We start from the raw sequence: 24,233 nt of genomic DNA on the forward strand, positions 1-24,233 counted from the left end.
AAAACTGTGGGATGCAGCCAAGGCTGTGCTAAGATGGAAGTATACTGCAATATAGGCCTACCTCAGGAAAGAAGAATAATCCCATATGAACAGTCTAAACTCACAATTAATGATATCAGAAAAAGAAGAACAAATGAGCCCAAAGTCAGTAGGAGGAGGCACATAATCACGATTAGAGCATAAATAAATAAAATGGAGAAGAATAAAACAACAGAAAGAATCAATCAAATCAAAAACTGGTTCTTAGAGAAAATAAACAAACCAGATAAACCCCTAGGCAGACTTCTCAAGAAAAAAAGAGTCTACACATGAAAAGAATCAGAAATAAGAAATGAAAAATCACTACAGACACCACAGTAATACAAAGAATTATGAGAATACTATGAAAAATTTTATGCTAACAAACTGGATACCTAGAAGAAATGGACAACTTTCTAGAAAAATATAACCTTCTAAGACTGACCTAGGAAGAAACAGAAAATCTGAATAGACCAATTACCAGCAAGGAAATTGAACTGGTAATCAAAAAACTACCTAAGAACAAAACTCCTAGACCAAATGGCTTTACCACTGAATGTTAACAAACATGTAGTAAAGACCTAATACACATCCTCCTTAAAGTTTTCCAAAAAGTAGAAGAGGAGGGAATACTTCCAAACTCATTCTACAAGGCCAGCATCACTCTAATACTAAAACCAGACAACGACACCTCAAAAAAAGAAAATTACAGACCAATATCCCTGATGAACATAGATGTAAAGATACTCAACAAAATATTAGCAAACTGAATTCAAAAATTCATCAAAAAGAGGCATGATATACTTAATGCAGTGAAACAGAAGGGCGTCGAACCAAGAATACTATATCCAGCATGATTATCATTTAAATATGAAGGAGGGATTAAACAATTCCCAGACAAGCAAAAATTCATCAAAAATAATTGCTGAAAACTTCCCCAAACTGGGGGAGGAAATAATCGAACAGACCATGGAATTATACAGAACAGAAAGGATCCAAGGAGGACAACACCAAGACACATAATAATTAAAATGGCAAGGATCAAGGACAAGGAAAGAGTTTTAAAGGCAGCTAGAGAGAAAAAGGTCTATAAAGGAAAACCAATCAGGCTAACATCAGACTTCTCAACAGAAACCCTACAGGCCAGAAGAGAATGGCATGATATACTTAATGCAATGAAACAGAAGGGCCTTGAACCAAGGATACTGTTCCAGCACGACTATCATTTAAATATGACGGTGGGATCAAACAATTCCCAGACAAGCAAAAGCTGAGGGAATTTGCTTCCCACAAACCACCTCTACAGGGCATCCTACAGGGACTGCTCTAGATGGGAGCACCCCTAAAAAGAGCACAGAACAAAACACACAACATATGAAGAATGGAGGAGGAGGAATAAGAAGGGAGAGAAGAAAAGACACTAAAACCAGACAACGACACCTCAAAAAAAGAAAATTACAGACCAATATCCCTGATGAACATAGATGTAAAGATACTCAACAAAATATTAGCAAACTGAATTCAAAAATTCATCAAAAAGAGGCATGATATACTTAATGCAGTGAAACAGAAGGGCGTCGAACCAAGAATACTATATCCAGCATGATTATCATTTAAATATGAAGGAGGGATTAAACAATTCCCAGACAAGCAAAAATTCATCAAAAAGAACATCCATCTTTATCAAGTAGGATTTATTCCAGGGATGCAAGGATGGTACAACATTCAAAAATCCATTATCATCATCCACCACATCAAAAAGAAGAAGGACAAAAACCCCATGATCATCTCCATAGAGACCGGAAAAGCATTTGAGAAAATTCAACGTCCATTCATGATGAAAACTCTAAACAAAATGGGTATAGAGGGCAAGTACCTCAATATAATAAAGGCCATATATGACATACCCACAGCCAACATCATACTTAACAGCAAGAAGCTGAAAGCTTTTCCTTTAAGATTAGGAACAAGACAAGTATGCCCACTCTCTCCATTTTAATTCAACATAGTTCTGGAGGTCTTAGCCACAGCAATCAAACAACACAAAGAAATAAAGGCATCCAGATTGGCCAGAGAGAAGTTAAACTGTCCCTGTTTGCAGATGACATTATATTGTACATAAAAAACTTTAAAGAATCCACTCCAAAACTACTAGAACTAATATCTGAATTCAGCAAAGTTGCAGGATAAAAAAATGAATACACAGAAATCTGTTGCATTCCTGTACACTAATGATGAACTAGCAGAAAGAGAAATCAGGAAAATAATTCCATTCACAATTGCATCAAAAAGAATGAAATACCTAGGAATAAACCTAAGCAACAAGTGAAAGACCTATACTCTGAAAACTACCAGACACTCATGAGAGAAATTAAAGAAGATACCAGTAAATGGAAACACATCCCGTGCTCATGGATAGGAAGACTTAGTATTGTCAAAATGGCAATCCTGCCTAAAGCAATCTACAGATTCAATGCAATCGCTATTAAAAGACCAATAACATTTTTCAACCAACTAGAGCAAATAGTTCTAAAATTCATATGGAATCACAAAAGACCCCGAATAGCCAAAGCAATCCTGTGAAGGAAGAATAAAGCAGGGGGATTACGCTCCCTGACTTCAAGCTCTACTACAAAGCCACAGTAATCAAGACAATTTGGTACTGGCACAAGAACAGACCCACAGATCAGTGGAACAGAATAGAGAGCCTAGATATAAACCCAAGCATGTATGGTCAATAAATATATGAAAAGGAGCCATGGATACATAATGGGGAAATGACAGCCTCTTCAACAACTGGTGTCGGCAAACTGGACAGCTATAGACAAGAGAATGAAATTGGATTATTGTCTATCACTATATACAAAAGCAAACTCGAAATGGATCAAAGACCTGAATGTAAGTCATGAAACCATAAAACTCAGAAGAAAACACAGGCAAAAATCTCTTGAATATAAACATATGCAACATTTTCCTGAGCACGTCTCCTTAGGTAAAGGAAACAAAGTAAAAAATGAACAAATGGGACTAAATCATGCCAAAAAGCTTCTGCACAGCAAAGGACACCATCAGCATAACAAAAAGGCATCCTACAGTATCGGAGAATATATTTGTAAATGACATATCCGACAAGGGGTTAACATCCAAAATATATAAAGAACTCACACACCTCAACACCCAAGAAGCAAATAACCCTATTAAAAAATGGGCAGAGGATATGAAGAGACACTTCTCCAAAGAAGAAATTCAGATGGCCAACAGGCACATGAAAAGATGCTCCACAATGCTAATTATCAGGGAAATGCAAATTAAAACCACAGTGAGATATCACCTCACACCAGTTAGGATGGCCAACATAGAAAAGCCTAGGAACAACAAATGCTGGCGAGGATGCAGAGAGAGGGGAACCCTTCTACACTGCTGGTGGGAATGTAAATTAGTTCAACTATTGTGGAAAGCAGTATGGAGGTTACCCAAAAAACTAAAAATAGAAATACCATTTGACCCAGGAATTCCACTCCTAGGAATTTACCCTTAGAATGTAGGAACCCAGTTTCAAAAAGACATATACACCCCTATGTTTATTGCAGCACTATTTACAATAGCCAAGACATGGAAGCAACCTAAATGTCCATCAGTAGATGAATGGATAAAGAAGATGTGGTACACATACACAATGGAATACTATTCAGCCATAAGAAACAAATCCTACCATCTGCAACATGGATAGAGCTAGAGGGTATTATGCTTAGTGAACTAAGTCAGACAGAGAAAGGCACATACCAAATGATTTCCCTTATTTGTGGAGTATAACAATGAAGCAAAACTGAAGGAACAAAATAGCAGCAGAGGCACAGACTCCAAGAGGGGACAAGTTGTTACCAAATGGCAGGGGTGGGGGAGGGAGGGTTAGAAGGGAGGGAGTAGGAGGTTTGGGGGTATCAATGATTGGTGCACATGGTGTGTGTTAGGTTACGGGGAACAATACAGCGTAGCTCAGAGAAGACAAATAGGGACTCTGGCATCTTACTACAATGATGGACAGTGACTGCAATGGGGTATGTGGGGGGACTCGATAATAAGGGTGAATGTAATAACCACATTGTGTTTCTTGTGAACCCTTCATAAAAGTGTGTATCTATGATACCTTAGTAAAAAAAAAAAAAGCAATGATCTAACAGCAACGGAAATCAATGATGCTGGTTAATCTGTCAAATTAATGTTTTCCTTTATTAGTATAATCTTTGAAGTAACTCAAGTATGTTTCTTGTGCAGTTAAGTCAAGGGTCCACTTTTTTTTTTTGGTACAGAAGGCTCCTTTCAATGAGATAAAGAGCAGTGTTTAAAAAATCATGTTTATGAGGTATGAGATAATAGGGTGACTAGAAACCTCTATCATCCACAGCTCAAGTCAAAGAGGCCAGGAGTCATAGAGGTTGTTTAGTTAGCATTATGTCTCCTAAGAGATAAAAATGCCTAATGATCACAGGGAGAAAAATGTGTTTCTAAGATTACCTAGCTAGGAATGCTTACAGAAAAAAATTTTTGTAATGTCCAAATGTTTTCAATGAAATTCTGGTAATTGCTTTGCTAACAACCTCAACTTCTCCTAAAAGTAACTAAAGATTTTCCCTCTAGTTAAGAGTATTCCCATACAAAGCATTTGCTCATCAAACCTTAAGGTAAAACAAGTGATTTCTAATTTGCTCCTCTTTAGAGATCTTATGTACCATTTAGACTTCAGAGCAGATAAATACTGAATGAAGAACAAGTATCAAGGAGCGATGAAAGTAAATAATACCTTCTAGCAGTGCTAACAACTATAAATATATGCATTAATTCATGTAGCATCACACAGAGGTTTCTATCAGAGGAGTTGGAAAGAAACTACTCACTTTCCTGCTACATGAGCATTTTCAACATAGACCAGGGCAGCTTCCAATCCTTTCAATTGAACCACAGCATTGGAATCAGTCACAAATTTTTTGATCAATCCTAAAAATTTGGACCATTCTGGGCTCTTTTCATCCTTTATTTTCTGGAAGATCTTCAGGGACTCTTCATACCCACTTAACCTTGCTTTCCACAGCTAAAAGAAAAGTATTTTGAAAAAAAACAAAATATTATTATCTACTATTAATTTTGGGAGGGAGGTAAAAATGACTACCCTCTACCAGGTATTTTGAACAAAAGACCCCATGATTAGAGTCAAAAAAGGTGTTTAAGAAATTCAGATAGTTTTCAAAAATGATTAGCTAATAAACTTTTCCTTGTGTTTAATACTTATGATATTCTGCCAAGGTCATCTAAAATTCATAACTGGCCACTAAAAATGTATCTTGTTTTGTATCCAATTATTAGCTATTACTTCTTTATAATATAGCATTAAAGATGAAGCAATTTTAACATGAGAAATCATCCTGCTGAAATTGCCCAATCTCCAAAGTATATTGTTTTCCAGTTGTATTTTGTAATCATTATGCAGCTTTATAGTATACTATACAGTATAAGTGCTGACAAAACAAGCCAGTGACATTAAATTTGATTTCCAGAAAAATCTTACCTTGTGCTCACATTTCTGATCAACCGGCAGTTTCATCCACTCACTGTCATCTCCCATTGTGCTTCCACTTTCTCCTTAAAATTAAGAGTAATTCCTGGTTAGATAAAAATTGAAACCTATTAATAATTCTAGCAATCAAACAGTATCCTAAGACAAAATTATTTTTCTGAGATTATTTTAATGTACATGCAAGCAAGATTAAAAAGATCTCATTCTTTGGTCAAATGCCCATTTTATTTTATTAATAGAATATTTAAAAAGTTAAAAAAAAAAGTCAACCAGAAAACTAAATGAATCTAGAAGGGACAGGATTTTTTTTTTTAAGATGCTTGTATATTTTTTCAAATGGTAATTTCTTAGATATATGACAAAGCTAGAATAAAACTGAAGAGCTGAGTTACTTGGCTTTCTAAAAGGGAAAGAAAAGAGTTCCAAAGAAAATCATATTATTGGTAACCTGAAACTTCTCTAGAATATTTCCGTATCTCGATGTTACCGAGCTACCTAATTCTGATAAATATGACTCTAGTCAATATGTTTTCATAATCTAGTAAAAAATTAAATTCATGAATAAATCTCTATTCCTTTACAAACTTTAAACCATTTTTTAATTAGTGAGGCTTGTAGTCAACCCTCCTTAACAATTTTATGCTACACATTCCTTAAGATAACACCTTTTTTTCTGAGTATAAAAGTAATGTACATTAACAGCAGAAAATCTGGAAAGTACAGAAAATACATAAGGGAAGGAAAGTATTAAAATACAATTTTACCACCAATTAGTAACTATGATAAACAAGTGAAGTGTGTATCCACTTGAATCCTTCCAGGTTTTTTTTTAATTGTAGTATAGTTGGTATAGAATGTTATATTTGTATCAAGTAAACAACATAGTGATTCCATAGTAATCTACATTATTAGATGCTCACCCTAATTAGTGTAGTTATATCTGTCAACTGACATTAAAGAATTACTGACTTCCATTCCCATGACTAATTTATATATGATTGAGATTGTGTGCATCTTTATCCTCTTCACCTATTTCATGCAATGTATAAGTTACATGATAAAGTCAGAGAACACCCTCTTGTATTCTTTTTCTACATGGCCACAAACATTTTCCCATATTTGAGAACATGATGTATAAAGGCTGCATAGCACTCCATTTTATGAATGTATCATCACTACCAGTCCTAAGACTGGGCATTTAAATTGTTGACAGTTTTTCATTATTATAAATAACATAGTAGGGATTCTGCTTCTCTCCATCCCCAGTCCTAGTCTAACATAAATTATATCTTCAACAAGTATTTTTTGTTCAATGAATATGTACCTTGATGATGTTTACTATAAAAAAGGTATTATGCATAGTACTTTTTAAATATGTTGATTCATTTTGTACTAACAGCAACTACATGAAAAATACTCTCCCAACTTTACACACTAGGCTCATTGTTTAAATAACTTGCCTAAAACAAAAGAACTGGTAGACAGTGATATCATTAAGATTCAAAGTCTGCGCCTCTTCCTTTACAACTTGTTCTCTCCCATCAAAATGTAGGAAATATCCCAGGTAAGGCTATACACTCCAAGACTGAATTGTAAAAGTTTATCAAGGTAAGTGGAACTTTCATTAAGACTTCCCTCCAAAATCCCCAGAACCTTGTGAAACAGCAGAAGTATTTTAGAGCAGAAACCACACTTTAATAGAGAACCTGTAAGGATTCTAATACAGCAATGGTGGGGGATAAAACAGTACAACAGTCTGGGAAATAGTATGGTATTACTTAAGTTGAAGATGTACATACTCTTACTATCCGGCAACTCCATTCCTAGGTATATATCCCAGAAATCAATGCCAACTGCACCAGAGGACCTACACAAGGATATTCATAGCAATGTTGTTTATAAGAGCCAAAAGTTGGAAACACAAGTTCATGAAAAAGAGAATGAATAAATAGTGGCATATTCACTGAGTGCATTTTACAGCAACAAAAATGAATGAACTACTGCAGTGCTTCTCAAACTCAACAGTGAACAACCAATCTTTTTTTTTTAATTTCAAATAATTGTACACTGATGTTTGTAAAACACAATAAAAATTAATTATTGGACCTGTGTATTTTTAAAGTTCCCAAGCTAATGTAAAACAGTCCAGTCACCAGGTAAAACAATTTGATGGTTTCTTAAAAGTTAAACAGAAATATCATTTGGCTCTGCAATTCCACTCTTAGGTATATGCCCAGAGAACTAAAAACAGGTATTTCAACAAGTACATGTGCATGCATACTCAAAGCACTATTCACACTGGCCAAAAAAAAATAGCCAAAATATCCATAAATGGATGAATAAACAAGTTGTGGTATGTACATGAAATGGGTGATTATTCAGCTACGAAAGAAAATGAAGTACAGATACATGCTACAATATAGATGAACTTCACAAACATGATACTAAGTGGAAGAAGCTAAACACAAAAGGTCCCACATTGTGCAATTCCATTTATATGAAATATCCAGAACAGATCAATCCATACAAACAGAATACAGATTGGTGATTGCCAGGGGTTGAGGAGAGAGGGAAATGGGGGAGAAACTACTTATTGGGTAGGGAGTTTGACTGTGGAGTGATGGAAATGCTTTGGAACGAGACAGAGATGGTTGCACAACACTGTGAATGTACAAAATGCCACTGATAGTTCATCTTAAAATGGTTAATTCTATGTTATGTGACTATCACCTCAATAAAAATTTTTTTCAAGTTCCCAGGTGATTCTAACTAATGTGCAGCTTGGGTTGAAAACCTCAAAAGTTACCTCCTGGCCCCAAGTTTGAACTGCAACAGCACTCTCTCCTGTTTTTCAAAGAAAAGCACTCAAATGAAGATTTATTTAGAACACCTTCCAACCAAGAGAATGTGAACAATAATATTTGACTGTTAGTATTCTATGAGTTCAATGCAATGGTTTTTCTTGTTGGCTGCTTCTAGAAACAATAAAAAGATTATCCAACTTAACTGTTTAATAGAGATGTTATACTTTCTGAATGGTTTCTACTACTTTATAGCCTGAGTTTTTAAAAACTGGTGTTTATGATTATGCTTCTTTCTATTCAAAGGAAAGGCTTATTTCATACTCAAACTTCTGCAGCCGCTGAAATAACGGACAGTGTTTGTGTATGCATGTGGCACTGGAGACTCTTGTTCTGTCTCTGTGTTGTCTTTTTCTAGGCTTGATATACTAAGAGAAAAGGACTTTTGCACAAATTTCTCCCCTAATTATTTTAATTTTAAAATAAATTTTGTTTACTTTTTTACATATACAAGAAATATATACATGTGTTATGAAGCATTATAATAAAACTGAAATGTTAACCTACCACCCAATCTAAAAATTAGAACACTATCATTATTATTCCACCTGTGCATTTCCTTCCTACCCATCCTTCTTCCCACAGAGGCACTTTCTTTTCCCGAATTTTGTTTAGTTTCTATGCCAGTCACAATCACATATCCCTGAATGACAAATTAAACATGCTTGTTTTTAAGCTTTAGAATAGTTATCATACTACTTATGATAGTATACTTCTAAAACTTGCTATTTCATTCAATATTTCATTTGTGAAATTCATCCATGTCATGTACTATTGTTCAAAGCTACTCCAAGTGTGGTCCAGAAACTTGTGCTGATTCACAATCTTATCAGAGAACTATATCTCCATAGAGAAATGGAGGTAATAGTTTAGAAATTGCCATAGCACCTAATCTAACTTCTTTTATTATGGTGCTCTGATGAACTAAAAAACGTTCAGCAAGGCTAAAGTATAAAATGCAAGAAGGAGAGTAAGTAGGTGTAGAGTGAGGCTGGAAAGGAGCCAAGATCAGGCCCTGGAAGGTCCTGGAAGCAATGTTAAGGGTTTGAATTTTATCTCAAAGGTAAAAGAAGTCTTTGAAGGACTATAGGAAAAATTACATACACTATCAAATTTTCATTTTTCAAAGACTATATATTGTAAATGTAAAAGAATGCAAAGAATGGTTTGGAAGGCAGTAACAATGGTGAAAAATCAGCTAGAAGGCTGGAGTCTAAATAAAAGATTGCTACTAACTGGGACCTACAAGTAGTAATAATGTAGACAGAGAAGTAGGTGGATTTTAGAGATATGAGGAATTTCAAAGAATGTCCTTTCCAAGTGAATGGAGAAAGAGTGTAAGACGAAGTTCTAAATAAGCTGACTTTGAGATGCACACTAGACAAGTGTAGACAAGTGCAGCAATTGGAGATTCACACCTAGAGCTCAAGAGAGAGATCTGGCCTGGAGATAAAAATTTAGGGGTTGTCAGTAGATAAATACAACTGAAATTGAGGGGGCGGATGACATATAGCACTGAGGAGACTATGTAGGGAGTAGAGGGCCCAACACGGAGTTCAGATGAAACCAGCATTTACAAGACAGGTAGATTAACTCCTCAGTCCCAGCATACATAAAATGGCCAATAAATGAAAAAAAATACAATAATCCAGAAAGCAGTAATAGTCTTATCAAGTTTGAGTTTCCGCTGTTTCAGAAAATTTTTATTAACTTCTATTTCTGTCTGTGAATCTAAATTTAAAAAAAAAATCCGGTATCTTCAAAACCACCAATTAGTTGAGGTGAGACCTTGGGTAATTTACTGAGGAAATGCATACTGCCTCAGCATGGTTGTATGTAAAGGGGGGATAATAGTACCTACCTCAGAGAGTTGTGCAGATTAAATGAGTAGTACATGTAAAACTCTTAGACTAGGTGGTACTTGGCATCTAGCAAGGGCTCAATAAACAATTTATTACCATTATCAGTATTTGGCATTGCCAATTTGAAATTATTTATTTCATTTCTAAATTACAGATGACTTTATTTTAGAATTTTGTAGGATTAAAAAAGCAAATACAAATACCCGAATCTGAATTTAGACAACATTCTACTCATAACAGTTACTTGAAAATGATACTCATTAATACAAGTCACAAACTGAATATCTGAAAGAGAATAAAATACATTACATATAATGCACAGACTGCTTATAATTTTATTAGTCATTTTATTTTCTTTTATTTATGTATATAAATAAAGACCAAATAAAGAACTGAAGCTCTAGCTTTTGTTTTTGTTTTTTTTAAGCTTTCTTGGTATAGTTAACACTTGGGGGGGCAAAACCATGTTTCTCTCTCCTACCTTTAAAAAATGGAATTAGTACGACCTCCCACTTTGTCTTAAGAATCTACAAAAGGGGTTCTTTTTCATGCCATAGACCTGGTAAAGTCTACTGACACCATCTCAGAATACTTTAAATGCATGAAATATATTTTTAAACTATATAAAATAAAATATATAAGATTATATTAAATGATGTTGAAATATAGTTGTCAAAATCTTAAAATGTGAATATATGGGCTTCTCCATTAATATATTAAATAAAATCTTATAACAGGTTAGTAACTACTGAAGTTATGATGAACAAAGATATTTTGATATATTGTATCACATAATGTGATCATGAAAATGATTTCTATTGGTGACAAAAGTATGGGATATTCTAATATTTTCATGGTTTATTGCTTATATTTTTAACTGAAGAAAATATTACTCTGTTTTAAAGGGTTAGTGAAAATAAAAATGTAATTATTTTTACATCCAAATTCAGAGAGTCCCTGAATTCTAACACAGATTAATATCTCTTAGACCATGACCTTACAAATTCTATGACCACATGAAGGCTCCTTACTTTCTAAGACTTTAAGGCACTGTTTACAATCATCCCAAAGTCCCTATTTATAATAAGTTAATGTCAATCCTATATTTCACTTACACTTTATATTTGACAAATGTTTTTACAATCATTCTCTTATTTGAGAATCTAGTGAGGAAGACATTTAATCACTCCTATGTATTTCATAATATAAATACAAGCATGCTGGTACATTATCTCATTCTGATTTCTTTTCTTTCTTTTTTGGTAATATTTTTAGTTATGTGACTCTTACTAAACTGTAAGATCCTCTTGAGTTAGAGCTTTTTGTCTTACTAATTTCTATCTTTACAAGGGTTAAAAAGAAAGTGGGATAAAATAAGTATCAGTATCCTCTTTTTACATATGGGGAAACAGAGGTTCAGTATCTTGCCTAAGGTCACTTAAATGGGGAGACTGGTCTAGAAAATATTTCTTGATTCCCTGTTTTGTGAAATTCCTACAATTTATCTACACATGGCTTCTAGATTACATAGAGTAAAAAACTATTCACAGTTTACAAATAATAAGATTTACTATGGTGATTACCTAATTCAATGAAAATGTAAAGAGCAAATGAAAGTGAACATGAAAGACAAATTCATTTGCCTCCTAAAAAACTTAAGTAAATTGAAGAAATTAATGATCAAGCCTAACTAGGTCTTAAAACAAAGTTAACCTGCCTTTTATAACACAGGAATGATTTTGGAGGTATCCAAGCAGTCCAACCCTTACCTCTGGCAACCCTTGTTCTATTGAGAGTTGACCTTACCAGTTGAAAAGGAAAATCTTTCCTTGAGATTACTAGAAAAACAAAAGGGTGGTAGACTATGTATGATCTCTACACTTATTAGTTCTAAATTTCTGACTATTATTCTAGAACACTTGGGGGTAGGGTGTATTAAATTTGAAAGCTGAACTTTGCCTTTATCTGTAAATTTTGAAAGTACAGGCCTTGGGAACATTCAAAACATATTCAGGAAGTAATGAAGAGGAACCTCAGTCACTATCAAATGGAATATATGTTAGACAAAACTTAAGTTCATGAAAATTCACACAAGTTAAAGGCCTAAATGATCTCTTTGGAGAACTGTAGTACTATTTTCAATATACATAGCAAACAAGTGAAATTAGAAAACAAGAAAAAAGACCTGGAAAAAAACAGAAATACATGAAGGTTAAATAGCAAGTGACCAAACAGCCAATGGGTCAATGAAGAAATTAAAGAGGAAATAAAAAAATAAATGGAGACAAATGAAAACAGAAACAACAGTTCAAAATCTTTGGTACTGAATGAAAGCAGTTCTAAGAGAGGCTTATAGTGATACAGGTCTATCTCAAGAAACAAGAACAACCTCAAACAATTTTACTTTGTAACTAAAGGAATTAGAAAAAGAACAACAAAGCCTGAAGTTAGTAGAAGGGGGAGCATAAATCAGAGCGGAAGTAAATGAGAGATATATTAAGAAAACAAAAGAAAAAAGATCAATGAAACTAAGAGCTGGTTCTTTGAAAAGATTAAATTGATAAACATTTAGTTAGACTCAAAAAAAAAAAAGAGAGGGCTCAAATAAATAAAAGCAGAAATTCAAGGGGAAAAGTTATAACCAACACCACAGAAATTCGAAGGATTATAAGAGAATTCTATGAAAAATTATATGCCAACAAATTGGAAACCTAAAAAAATGGATAAATTCCAGAAATACAAGACTGAGTCAGGAAGAAATAGAAAATATGAACAGCCCAACTGCTTGTTATGAAACTGAATCGGTAATAAAAAAAAAACAAAAAAAACCTCCCAACAAATAAATCCCAGGACTAGATGGCTTCATATATGAATTCTACCAAACATTTAAAGAAGAGCTAATACCCGTCCTTTGAAAACTATTCTGAAAAACAGAATAGGAAGGAATGCTCCCAAACTCATTCTATGAGGCCAGCATTGATTTGATACCAAAACCAGACAATGACCCTACAAAAAAAGAAAATTATATACCAATATCCTTAATGAACACAGATGCAAAAATCCTCAAGAGAGTATTAGCAAACTGAATTTAAAAATACATTAAAAAGATCATTCACCATGACCAAGTAGGATTCATTCCAGGGATTCAAGGATGGTTCAACATCTGCAAATCAGTCAATGTGATATACCATGTTAACATCAGGAAGGATAAAAACCGTATGATCACCTCAATAGATGTAGAAAAAGCATGTGACAAAATTCAACATCCAGTCATGATAAAAACTCAACAAAGCAGGTACAGAGGGGACATTTCTCAACATAACAAAGGCCATACATGAAGCACTCAAAGTTAACATCATACTCAATGTGGAAAAACTGAAAGCTTTTCCTCTAAGATCAGGAATTAGGCAAAAATAGGTGAAGGGAATTAAAAGTTATGAACTTCCAATTATAAAATAAATAAGTCATGGGTATGAAAGGTATAGCATGAGGAATATAGTCAATAATACTGCCAAAACTTGGTATGGTGACAGATAGTAACTACATTTGTAATGTATATAAATAAATGTCAAATCACTATGTTGTACATCTGAAACTACTACTATGTCAAGTATACATCAATAAAAACATATACACAGCAAATTAAAAGCAAGCTAACATTCATAACCCCAGAGCTGTAACAACTTAAAATATTCATCTACTTATGAATAGATAAATAAAATGTGGTAAATCCATACAATGGAATATTGTTCAATAATAAAAAGAAGTATTACATACACACAATGAAATACTATCCAGCCATAAGAAAGAAACAAACCCTACCATTTGCAACAATATGAATGGAGCTGGAGGTCAGTGAAATAAGCCAGGCAGAGAAAGACAAGTACCAAATGATTTCCCTCATTTGTGGAGTATAACGAAGCAAAACTAAAGGAACAAAACAGCAGCAGACTCAAAGATTCCAAGAAGGGACTAGTGGTTACCAAAGGGGAGGAGTGGGGAAGGGTGGGTGGGGAAGGAGGGAGAAGGGGATTGAGGAGTATTATGATTGGCACACATGGTGTGGGGGGATCATGGGGAAGACAGTGTAGCACAGAGAAGGCAAATAGTGACTCTGCGGCATCTTACTACACTGATGGACAGTGACTGCGATGGGGTATGGAGGAGGACTCAGTATTATGGGTGAATGTAGTAACCACATTGTTTTTCACATGAAACCTTCATAAGTGTATATCAATAGTACCTTAAAAAGAAATTGACAGATAGATAGATTAGATAGACAGACAGACAGACAGACAGACAGATAGATAGATAGATAGATAGATAGATAGATAGATAGATAAAAAGTACTATAAAGAACTCGTAAAACTCAACAAAAAAAGAGCAAACAGCCCAATTAAAAAATGGGCAAAGGACTTGATCAGACATTTCTACAAAGAAGATACCCACAGGCCAATAAGCACATGAAAAGATGTTCAACATTACTGATCATTAGGGAAATACAAAAAAATGAAACAAAACAAAACCGTAAGATACCAACTCTCACACCTATGAAAAGAATTGGCAAGGATGTGTTATATATTCTTGAGAATGTAAAATGGTACAGCTGCTGTGGAAAACAGTATGGCAGTTCCTCAAAAAGTTAAAAGTAGAATTACCTTATTATCCAGCAATTCCACTTCTAGGTATATGCCCAAAAGAATTGAAAGCAGCATCTTGAAGAAACATTTGTATACCCATGTTCATAGCAGCATTATTCACAACAGCTAAAACATGGAAGCAACCCAAGTGTCCATCAATGGACAATGAATAAACAAAATGTGGTATACACAGTGGGATTTTATTCAGCCTTAAAAAGGAAAGAAATTCTGACATTTGCTATAACCTGGATGAACCTTAAAGACATTATGCCAAGTGAAATAAGCTAACCACAAAGAGAAAAACACTATAATTCCACTTATATGAGGTACTTAGGAGTAGACAAAATCAAGAGACAGAAAGTACAATGGTTGTTGATAGCAGATGGAGAAAGTGGGAGAATGTGGGGTTGTTTAATAGGTATAAAGTTTCATTTTAGAAGGTGAAACAATTATGGCGATGGATGATAGTAATGGTTGCACCAACTGTATGAATGTATTTAATAACAACCAACTGCACTGAAGAATGGTTGAGATGGTAAATTATCTCATGTATTTTACCACATACAGACACAGAAATGAAGTACTGACACATGAACAACATGGATGAACCTTGAAAACATTATGCTAAGTGAAAGAAGCCAGTCACAAAGAACCACATATTGTATGACTCCATTTATATGAAATGTCCAGATTAGGCAAATGTGTAGAGACAGAAAGCAGATCAGTGGTTGTCTTCACTGGGGTGTTTGGGATATTGGAAGGGTGATAGCTAAGGAGTATGGGATTTCATTTTTGGGGTAATGAAAATGTTCTAAAATTGATTGTGGTGATGGCCACACAAATCTATGAATATACTAAAAAGCCACTGAATTGTACACTTTAAATGGGTGAATGGTATATAAATCATACTATCTCATTAAAACTGTTTTTACTTTTAAACGAAACTAACAATGTTTAACAAAAGGCCTTAGGAGATAAGAATGATTTATTAAAGCTATCAATCATTTTAGATAACATGATCTAATAAGACAGAATTATTCTATTTCAATTTACCTAAATACTCAGTCACTGAACTTCCCTATGAGGAAATCAAGATGTATTCAAGGAGTTAACAGGAGTACACGTAAGATATCTAAACAAATAATCATAATACAAATTATGTGTGGAAAGTACCTTAAGCATGGGACAAATAAGAATATGAGACCTCAAAGACAGGATTAACCATGAGTGAGTGAGGATGATCAGTGAAAATCTCATAGAAAAAATACCATCTGAACTCAGTGATGAATGATAGACAGGATTTTTTTTAAAAAAAGGGAAGAGGAAATATTCTAGGATGAGAAAATAAGAAAGGCAGAGTATTACAGGTAAGAAAGTACTAACCATTTTTAGGGGAACACTGAATGTCTCCATCTATCAGAGTGTAAGACCAGAAAGGTAGATAAGGGTCAGTGCATGTAGAAACTTGAATATCAAGCTAAACAGCAGAGGATGCTGATGAACTGAAGCAGGGCAATTACATGATCCTATCTATCTACTTTAGAAAGATAAATCTATGTAGAATGAACTGGAAAGGAGAGAAAGTAGAAACTTATTATTTTCTTTTTTGGTATCATTAATATACAATTACATGAGCAACACTGTGGTTACTAGATTCCCCCCATTATCAAGTCCCCACCACATACCCCATTACAGTCACTGTCCATCAGCATAGTAAGATGCTACAGAGTCACTACTTGTCTTCTCTGCGCTATACTGCCTTCCCCGTGTCCCTCCCCTTACATTATGAGTGTTAATCATAATGCCCCCTTTTCCCCTTATCCCTCCCTTCCCAACCATCCTCCCCAGTCCCTTTCCCTTTGGTAACTGTTAGTCCATTCTTGGGTTCTGTGAGTCTGCTGTTTTGTTTCTTCAGTTTTTCCTTTGTTCTTATACTCCACAGATGAGTGAAATCATTTGATACTTGTCTTTCTCCGCCTGGCTTTTTTCACTGACCATATTACCCTCTAGCTTCATCCATGTTGTTGCAAAAGGTAGGATATGTTTTCTTCTTATGGCTGAATAGTATTCCATTGTGTGTATGCACCACATCTTCTTTATCCATTCATCTATTGATGGACACTTAGGTTGCTTCCATTTCTTGGCTATTGTAAATAGTGCTGCGATAAACATAGGGGTGCATACGTCTTTTTCAAACTGGGCTCCTGCATTCTTAGGGTAAATTCCTAGGAGTGGAATTCCTGTGTCAAATGGTATTTCTATTTTGATTTTTTTGAGGAACCTCCATACTGCTTTCCACAACGGTTGAACTAATTTACATTCCCACCAGCAGTATAGGAGGGTTCCCCTGAGAAAGTAGAATCTCAATAGGAAATTATTGCACAGTCCAGGACAAAGATAAACAAGAGACAAAACAACTTGCAGTTGGCATGGAAAGGATGGGTAGGGGAGATTGATTACATTAAAGTAGAATCAACAAGCCTTAGCAACTAAGGATGTGGAGTGGGAAGAAGAATCTAGTGAGAGGCTCTAGTCAGGGTGATAGGTTCCACACTGCTGCCAATGACAAAAAAATGTCAGAAATAAGTTCTGCGTTGCTTCTTTTGGGGAGTGGAAAAGAGGTGAGGAATATGATGAGTTTAATTTTTTTTACACATACTTTTTTATTATTTTTATTTTGGTCTCATTAATCTACAATTACATGAGTGACATCACGGTTACTAGACTCACCCCATCAAGTCCCCCAGACATACCCCATTACAGTCACTGTCCATCAGCATAGTAAGATGCTGTAAAATCACTACTTGTCTTCTCTGTGTTGTACAGCCCTCCCCATGACCACCGCCTCTGAGGAGTTTAATTCTAGACTTGAGAAATACGACCTCCAAGTGGTAGTAAATGAGGTACCAAGGATGAACAGAGGGTTCTGGATTTTATAGACATAGACATAGAAAACCAAGCTTTAATTACACAGCAAGGTTTGATGTTGAAAAAGTGAAAAATATTGAAAACAAAGGGAAGAATTAATAAAATTAATTTGGACTATGTACGATGTTTGTTATGGTTCATTCAACATAGTCCATGCTGCAAATATTCATAAATTTCAAATTATTTAGAGCTCTCAGGAGGTTTTACTCAAGCCTAAAATAGAGGCAAAGGCAAGACCAGCTAAAACAAATATGTTTTATGGAAATATAATCTCACACTACTGATGTATCTAAATAGGCTTCCAAAGAGTTCAAATACCATACAGTCCACACTATTGCTGAAAAAGTTTTAGATGTAATTGTTTATTTTAAACCAGAGATTAAGAAATGTTTCCAAGGTCATACATAAAGGTAGAACTTAGGATAAATTTCAACCTAATTTTTAGTTTAGTATTCAGATAAACAACAAATCACCAATTATATATGCATTATGTACTTTCATAAGATACAGACTCCAGCAATCTATGCATTTTCTCATTTCACAACCAGTTAAAAGTAAGGCACTGAGAGATTCATTCATGAGTAGTACTAGAGTTGGGCTTTGAACCCAGCTAAGAGAACTGAAAGAACCCCTATCTCTCAGTTTACCACCCAAGGGTCCAAGTGTTCTTTTACTTTAAATTCCTGTACCTTGACAGTCCATAAGAATTATACAGCTATAAAACAGACTGTTTTAGCTTTCTACTTGGGAAGAAGATATGACAGTAAACTGTTTTATGGATAATTCCCAAGCTCTTGACTTACAAAAGCTCCATCACTACCACAGTACAAGAGATCTAGAGCTGATTACCACTTCTGGACTACTACTTCTAAGGAAATGCTACTGCTAAAGCATAGAATAAGTCTAAGGAAAGTGTTTAAGGAAAATTTTTGTTCACTCAAAAAGAAACCCTCTTGAAAGACTAATGAAGTACGATGACAGACTCACTCAAAATAATAACAACAATACAAGGATAAAACAGAATACAGGTTCTGACACTGGAGACAGGTACCACAGACAGGAATCAGGAAACAGATCTTTCCTCCGCCCAAGTACCACCTCAGCTCCCCTATGACCCCCAACCTCACTCAAGGGGCTGAGCAGCTTCAGAGACTGGAGCTTCTGGGCACTAGTAGGCACCACACAGAAATATGAAATGTCAAAAGAAAAAGGTTCAGACCAAAATCTCACAAACCCCAGAATAAGGGCCAAATGAAAGTGAACTCACCAATCTACCTGGAAGAAAGTTCAAAATAAAAATTATAAACATGCTTATGGAGGTATAGAAAAATATTCAAGAACTCAGGAATGAATTTAAGTTGGAAAATCAATCATTAAGAAGTTCCATATCTGAAATGAAACATACAATGGATGGATTTAAAAGCAGATTAGATGTACTAGAAGAGACAGTAAGTGGAATAGAAATTAAAGAGGAATACAAAGAAGATGAGGCACAGAGAGAAAAAGGAATCTCTAAGAATGAAAGAATATTGAGAAAACTGTGTGACCAATCCAAACAGAACAATATTCGCACAATAGGGGAACCAGAAGAAGAAGAAGAGAGAAAAAGGGATAGAAAGTGTCATTGAGGAGATAATTGCTGAAAACTTCCCCAATCTCGGGAAGGAGATAGTCTCTCAAGCCATGGAGGTTCACAGATCTCCCAACACAAGGGACCCAAGGAAGAAAACATCAACACATATAATAATTAAAATGCCAAAGATCAAGGATAAAGACAGACTTTTAAAAGCAGCTAGAGAGAGAAAAAAGATCACATACAAAGGAAAACCCATCAGGCTATCATCAGACTTCTCAACAGAAATCTTACAGTCCAGAAACAGCATACTATATTTAATGTAATGAAGCAGAAGGGCCTTGAACCAAGAATACTCCATCCGGCAAGGTTATCGTTTAAATCTGAAGGAGGGATTAAACAATTTTCAGATAAGCAAAAGCTAAGAGAATTTACCTCCCACAAACCACCTCTGCAGTGCATTTTGGAGGGACTCCTCTAGATGGAAGTATTCCTAAGGCTAAATAGATATCACCCAAGGGATAGACAAAGAGTACAGAATATGATTCATAACATACAAAGAATGGAGGACGAAGAAAAAGGAGGAAAAAAAAAAGAAACTTTAGGTTGTGTTTGTAATAGCATACAAAGTAAGTTAAATTAGACTGTTAGATAGTAAGGGAATTACCCTTGAACATTTGGTAACCATGAATCTAAAGCCTGCAATGGCAATAAGTACACACCTATTGATAATCACCCTAAATGTAAATGGTTTGAATGCATCACTCAAAAGACATAGAGTTACTGAACAGATAAATAAACAAGACCCATCTACATGCTGCATACAAGAGACTCACTTCAAACCCAAAGACATACACAAACTGAAAGTAAAGTGATGGAAAAAATATTTCATGCAACTAATAGGGATAAAAACCCAGCAGTTGCAGTATTTGTATCAGACAAAACAGACTTCAAAACAAAAAAAGTAACAAGAGACAAAGAGGGACATTACATAATGATAAAAGGGTCAGTCCAACAAGAGGATATAACTGTTATAAATATCTATGCACCCAACACAGGATCACCTACATATGTGAAGCAGATACTAACAGAATTAAAGGGGGAAATAGGATGCAAGGCATTCATTTTAGGAGACGTCAACACACCGCTCACTCCAAAGTACAGATCAACCAGATAGAAAATAAGCAGACACACAGTCACAGAACAACGTATTAGAACACATGGGTCTAATGGACATATACAGAACACTCCATCCAAAAGCAACAGGATACACATTCTTCTCAAGTGCCCAAAGAACATTTTCAAGATTAGATCATACAGTATACCACAAAAAAAAACCTCAGTGAATTAAAAAAGACTGAAACTGTACCAACCAGATTCTCAGATCACAAAGGTAGGAAACTAGACCTAAATTACACAAAGAAAACAAAAAAGCCCACAAACACATGGAGGCTTAATAACATTCTCCTAAATAATCAATGGATCAATGACCAAATAAAAACACAGATCAAGCAATACATGGAGACAAATGACAACAGAATTCAACAACACAAAATCTGTGGGATGCAGTGAAGGCCGTGATAAGAGGGAAATATATTGCAAAACATGAATATCTCAGGAAAGAAGAACAATCCCAAAGGAACAGCCTAAACTCACCATTAATGAAACTAGAAAAGGAAGAACAAATGAGGCCCAAAGTCAGTAGAAGGAGAGACATAATAAAGATTAAAGCACAAATAAATAAAATTGAGAAGAATAAAACAATAGACAGAATCAATGAAAGCAGGAGCTAGTCCTGTGAGAAAATAAACAAAATAGATGAACTCCAAGCTAGCCTTATCAAGAAAAAAGAGTGTACATACATAAAAAGAATCAGAAATGAGAAATGAAAAATCACTGCGGACACCACAGAAATACAAAGAATGATGAGAGAATACTATGAAAAATTATATGGTAACAAACTGGATAACCTAGAAGAAATGGACAACTTTCTAGAAAAATACAACCTTCCAAGACTGACCCAGAAAGAAACAGAAAATCTGAACAGACCAATTACCAGCAAAGAAATTAAACACAGGTAATCAAAAAACTACCTAAAAACAAAACACATGGACCAGATGGTTTCACTGCTGAATTTTATCAAACATTTACTAATACCTTTCCTCCTTAAAGTTTTCCAAAAAATAGGAGATCAGGGAATACTTCCAAACTCATTCTATGAGGCCATCACCACTCTAGTACCAAAACCAGGGAAACATACCACAAAAAAAGAAAATTACAGACCAATATCCCTGATGAACATAGATGCAAAAATACTCAACAAAATATGAGCAAACCGAATTCAAAAATACAGTAAAAAGATCATCCATCATGGTCAAGGGAAATTCAGCACAGGGATGCAAGGATAGTACAACATTCGAAAATTCACCAACATCATCCACTACGTCAACAAAAAGGATAAAAACCACATTATCATTTCCATAGATGCTGAAAAAGCATTCGACAAAATTCAACATCCGTTCATGATGAAATCTCTCAACAAAATGGGTATAGAGGACAAGTAACTCAACACAATAAAGGACATATATGACAAACCCACAGCCAACATTACCCTTAACAGTTAGAAGCTGAAGGTTTTTCCTCTAAGATTGGGAACAAGCCAAGTATGCCCTCTCTCCCCACTTTCATTCAACATAGTACTGGTGGTCCTAGCCATGGCAATCAGAAAACACAAAGAAATAAAACGCATCCAGACTGGTAAGAAAGAAGTCAAACCGTCACTGTTTGCAAATGACATGATATTGTACATAAAAAACCTTAAAGAATCCACTGCAAAACTATTAGAACTAATACCTGAATTCAGCCAAGTTGCAAGATACAAAATTAATACACAGAAATCTGTTGCATTCCTATACACTAACAATGAACTATGAGAAAGAGAAATCAGGAAAACAATTCCATTCACAATTGCATCAAAAAGAATAAAATGCCTAGGAATAAACCTAACCAAGGAAGTGAAAGACCTATACCCTGAAAACTACAAGACACTCTTAAGAGAAATTAAAGAGGATACTAAGTGAAAATTCATCCCATGCTTTTGGCTAGAAAGAATTAATATAGTCAAAGTGGCAATCCTGCCTAAAGCAATCTACAGATTCAATGCAATCCCTATCAAAATACCTATAGTATTCTTCAGTGAACTAGAGCAAATAGTTCTAAAATTCATATGGAATGACAAAAGACCTCAAATAGTCAAAGCAATACTGAGAAGGAAGAATAAAGCAGGGGAATTATGCTCCCTGACTACAAGCTCTACTACAAAGACACAGTAATCAAGACAATTTGGTACTGCCACAAGAATAGACCCATAGAACGGTGGAACAGAATAGAGACTCCAGACATTAACCCAAACATATATGGTCAATTAATATACGATAAACAACCATAGATATACAATGGGGAAATGACAGCCTCTTCAACAGCTCGTGTTGACAAAACTGGACAGCTATATGTAAGAAAATGAAACTGGATCATTATCTAACCCATACACAAAAGTAAACTCGAAATGGATCAAAGACCTGAATATAAGTCATGAAACCATAAAACTCATAGGAAAAAATATAGGCAAAAATCTCTTGGACATAAACATGAGCAACTTCTTGATGGATATATCTCTCTGGGCAAGGGAAACAAAAGCAAAAATGAACAAGTGGGACTACATAAAATTAAAAAGCTTCTGTACAGCAAAGGGTACAATCAGTAGAAGAAAAAGACATCCTACAGTATGGGAGAATATATTCATAAATGACATATCCAATAAGGGGTTGATATCCAAATTATATGAAGACCTCACACACCTCAACAAACAAAGAGCAAATAAGCCAATTAAAAAATGGCAGAGGTAGGCGGAGCAAAGATGGCGGCACGAGTAGAGCAGCGAAAATCTCCTCCCAAAACCACATATATTTTTGAAAATATAACAAAGACAACTCTTCCTAAAAGAGAGACCAGAAGACACAGGACAACAGCCAGACTACATCCACACCTGCGAGAACACAGTGCCTCGCGAAGGGGGTAAGATACAATCCCCGGCCCAGCGGGACCTGAGCACCCAACAACCCAGCTCCTGGTGGGAGGAGAGGAGTCAGAGAGGGGAGGGAGAGGGAGCCCAGGACTGCTAAAAACCCAGCGCTAGCATTCCGCACCAGAGCGCAGACACAGTGCATGCGTGGGGTGCTGAAAACCAAGGAAACAGGACAGTAAGACTTGTGAGCGGGTCCCGGTGGCCAGTGCCCTGGGGACAAAGAAAACCGAGTGCTCTGTGGAAGTCTTAAAGGGACAGGGACCTCACAGATGGACAGAAGCGTCCCGGGACACTTAGCCTAGCAGCAGGGAATCTGTGGAAGTCCAGGCACCCTAACCCCCTGGATAGCACGGCAGCTCAGAGGCCCCTCACGGAGATAAAGAGCCTCCCGGCCGTTACCCTTCCGACAAGGCTCCGCCATATGGGAGGAGCAGTCCGAAGGCGGCCACGCCCACAGCAACAGCAGAGATAAACTCCATAGCAACCGGGCAAGAATCAGAAGCCCCATCTGTGTGCAACTGCCCAGCAAAAGCCACTAGAAGGTGCTGTTCTCTCAGGAGAGGAAGGCCACAAACCAACAAGAAGGGACGTTCTCTCAGCCATCACTCGTGCGAGCTGCAAAATCTATCTCTATCGCCATGAAAAGGCAAAATATGAGGCAAAGATCACAGAGTCAACACCTGAGAAGGAGACAG

General features: G+C 35.6%; 1 protein-coding gene across 2 annotated transcripts in view; it reads right to left on the bottom strand.

Annotated features, from left to right (window-relative positions):
• Positions 1-24,233, bottom strand: part of CKAP5 (cytoskeleton associated protein 5) — a 164,743-nt gene that overhangs the window by 115,523 nt on the left and 24,987 nt on the right. The window contains exons 2-3 of one of the 2 annotated variants that reach the window (XM_073216506.1): positions 5,582-5,655; positions 4,914-5,107 (exon numbers count right to left, since the gene is read on the bottom strand). In XM_073216506.1, coding sequence (XP_073072607.1) covers positions 4,914-5,107; positions 5,582-5,638 — 251 coding nt within the window. In that variant the 5' untranslated portion in view covers positions 5,639-5,655. Of the gene's footprint in view, positions 1-4,913; positions 5,108-5,581; positions 5,676-24,233 lie in introns of both variants that reach the window. The other variant, XM_036994058.2, reaches the window with a different exon arrangement.

This window comes from Manis javanica, chromosome 11 (genome assembly GCF_040802235.1).
Source record: "Manis javanica isolate MJ-LG chromosome 11, MJ_LKY, whole genome shotgun sequence".
Taxonomy (NCBI): Eukaryota; Metazoa; Chordata; class Mammalia; order Pholidota; family Manidae; genus Manis; species Manis javanica.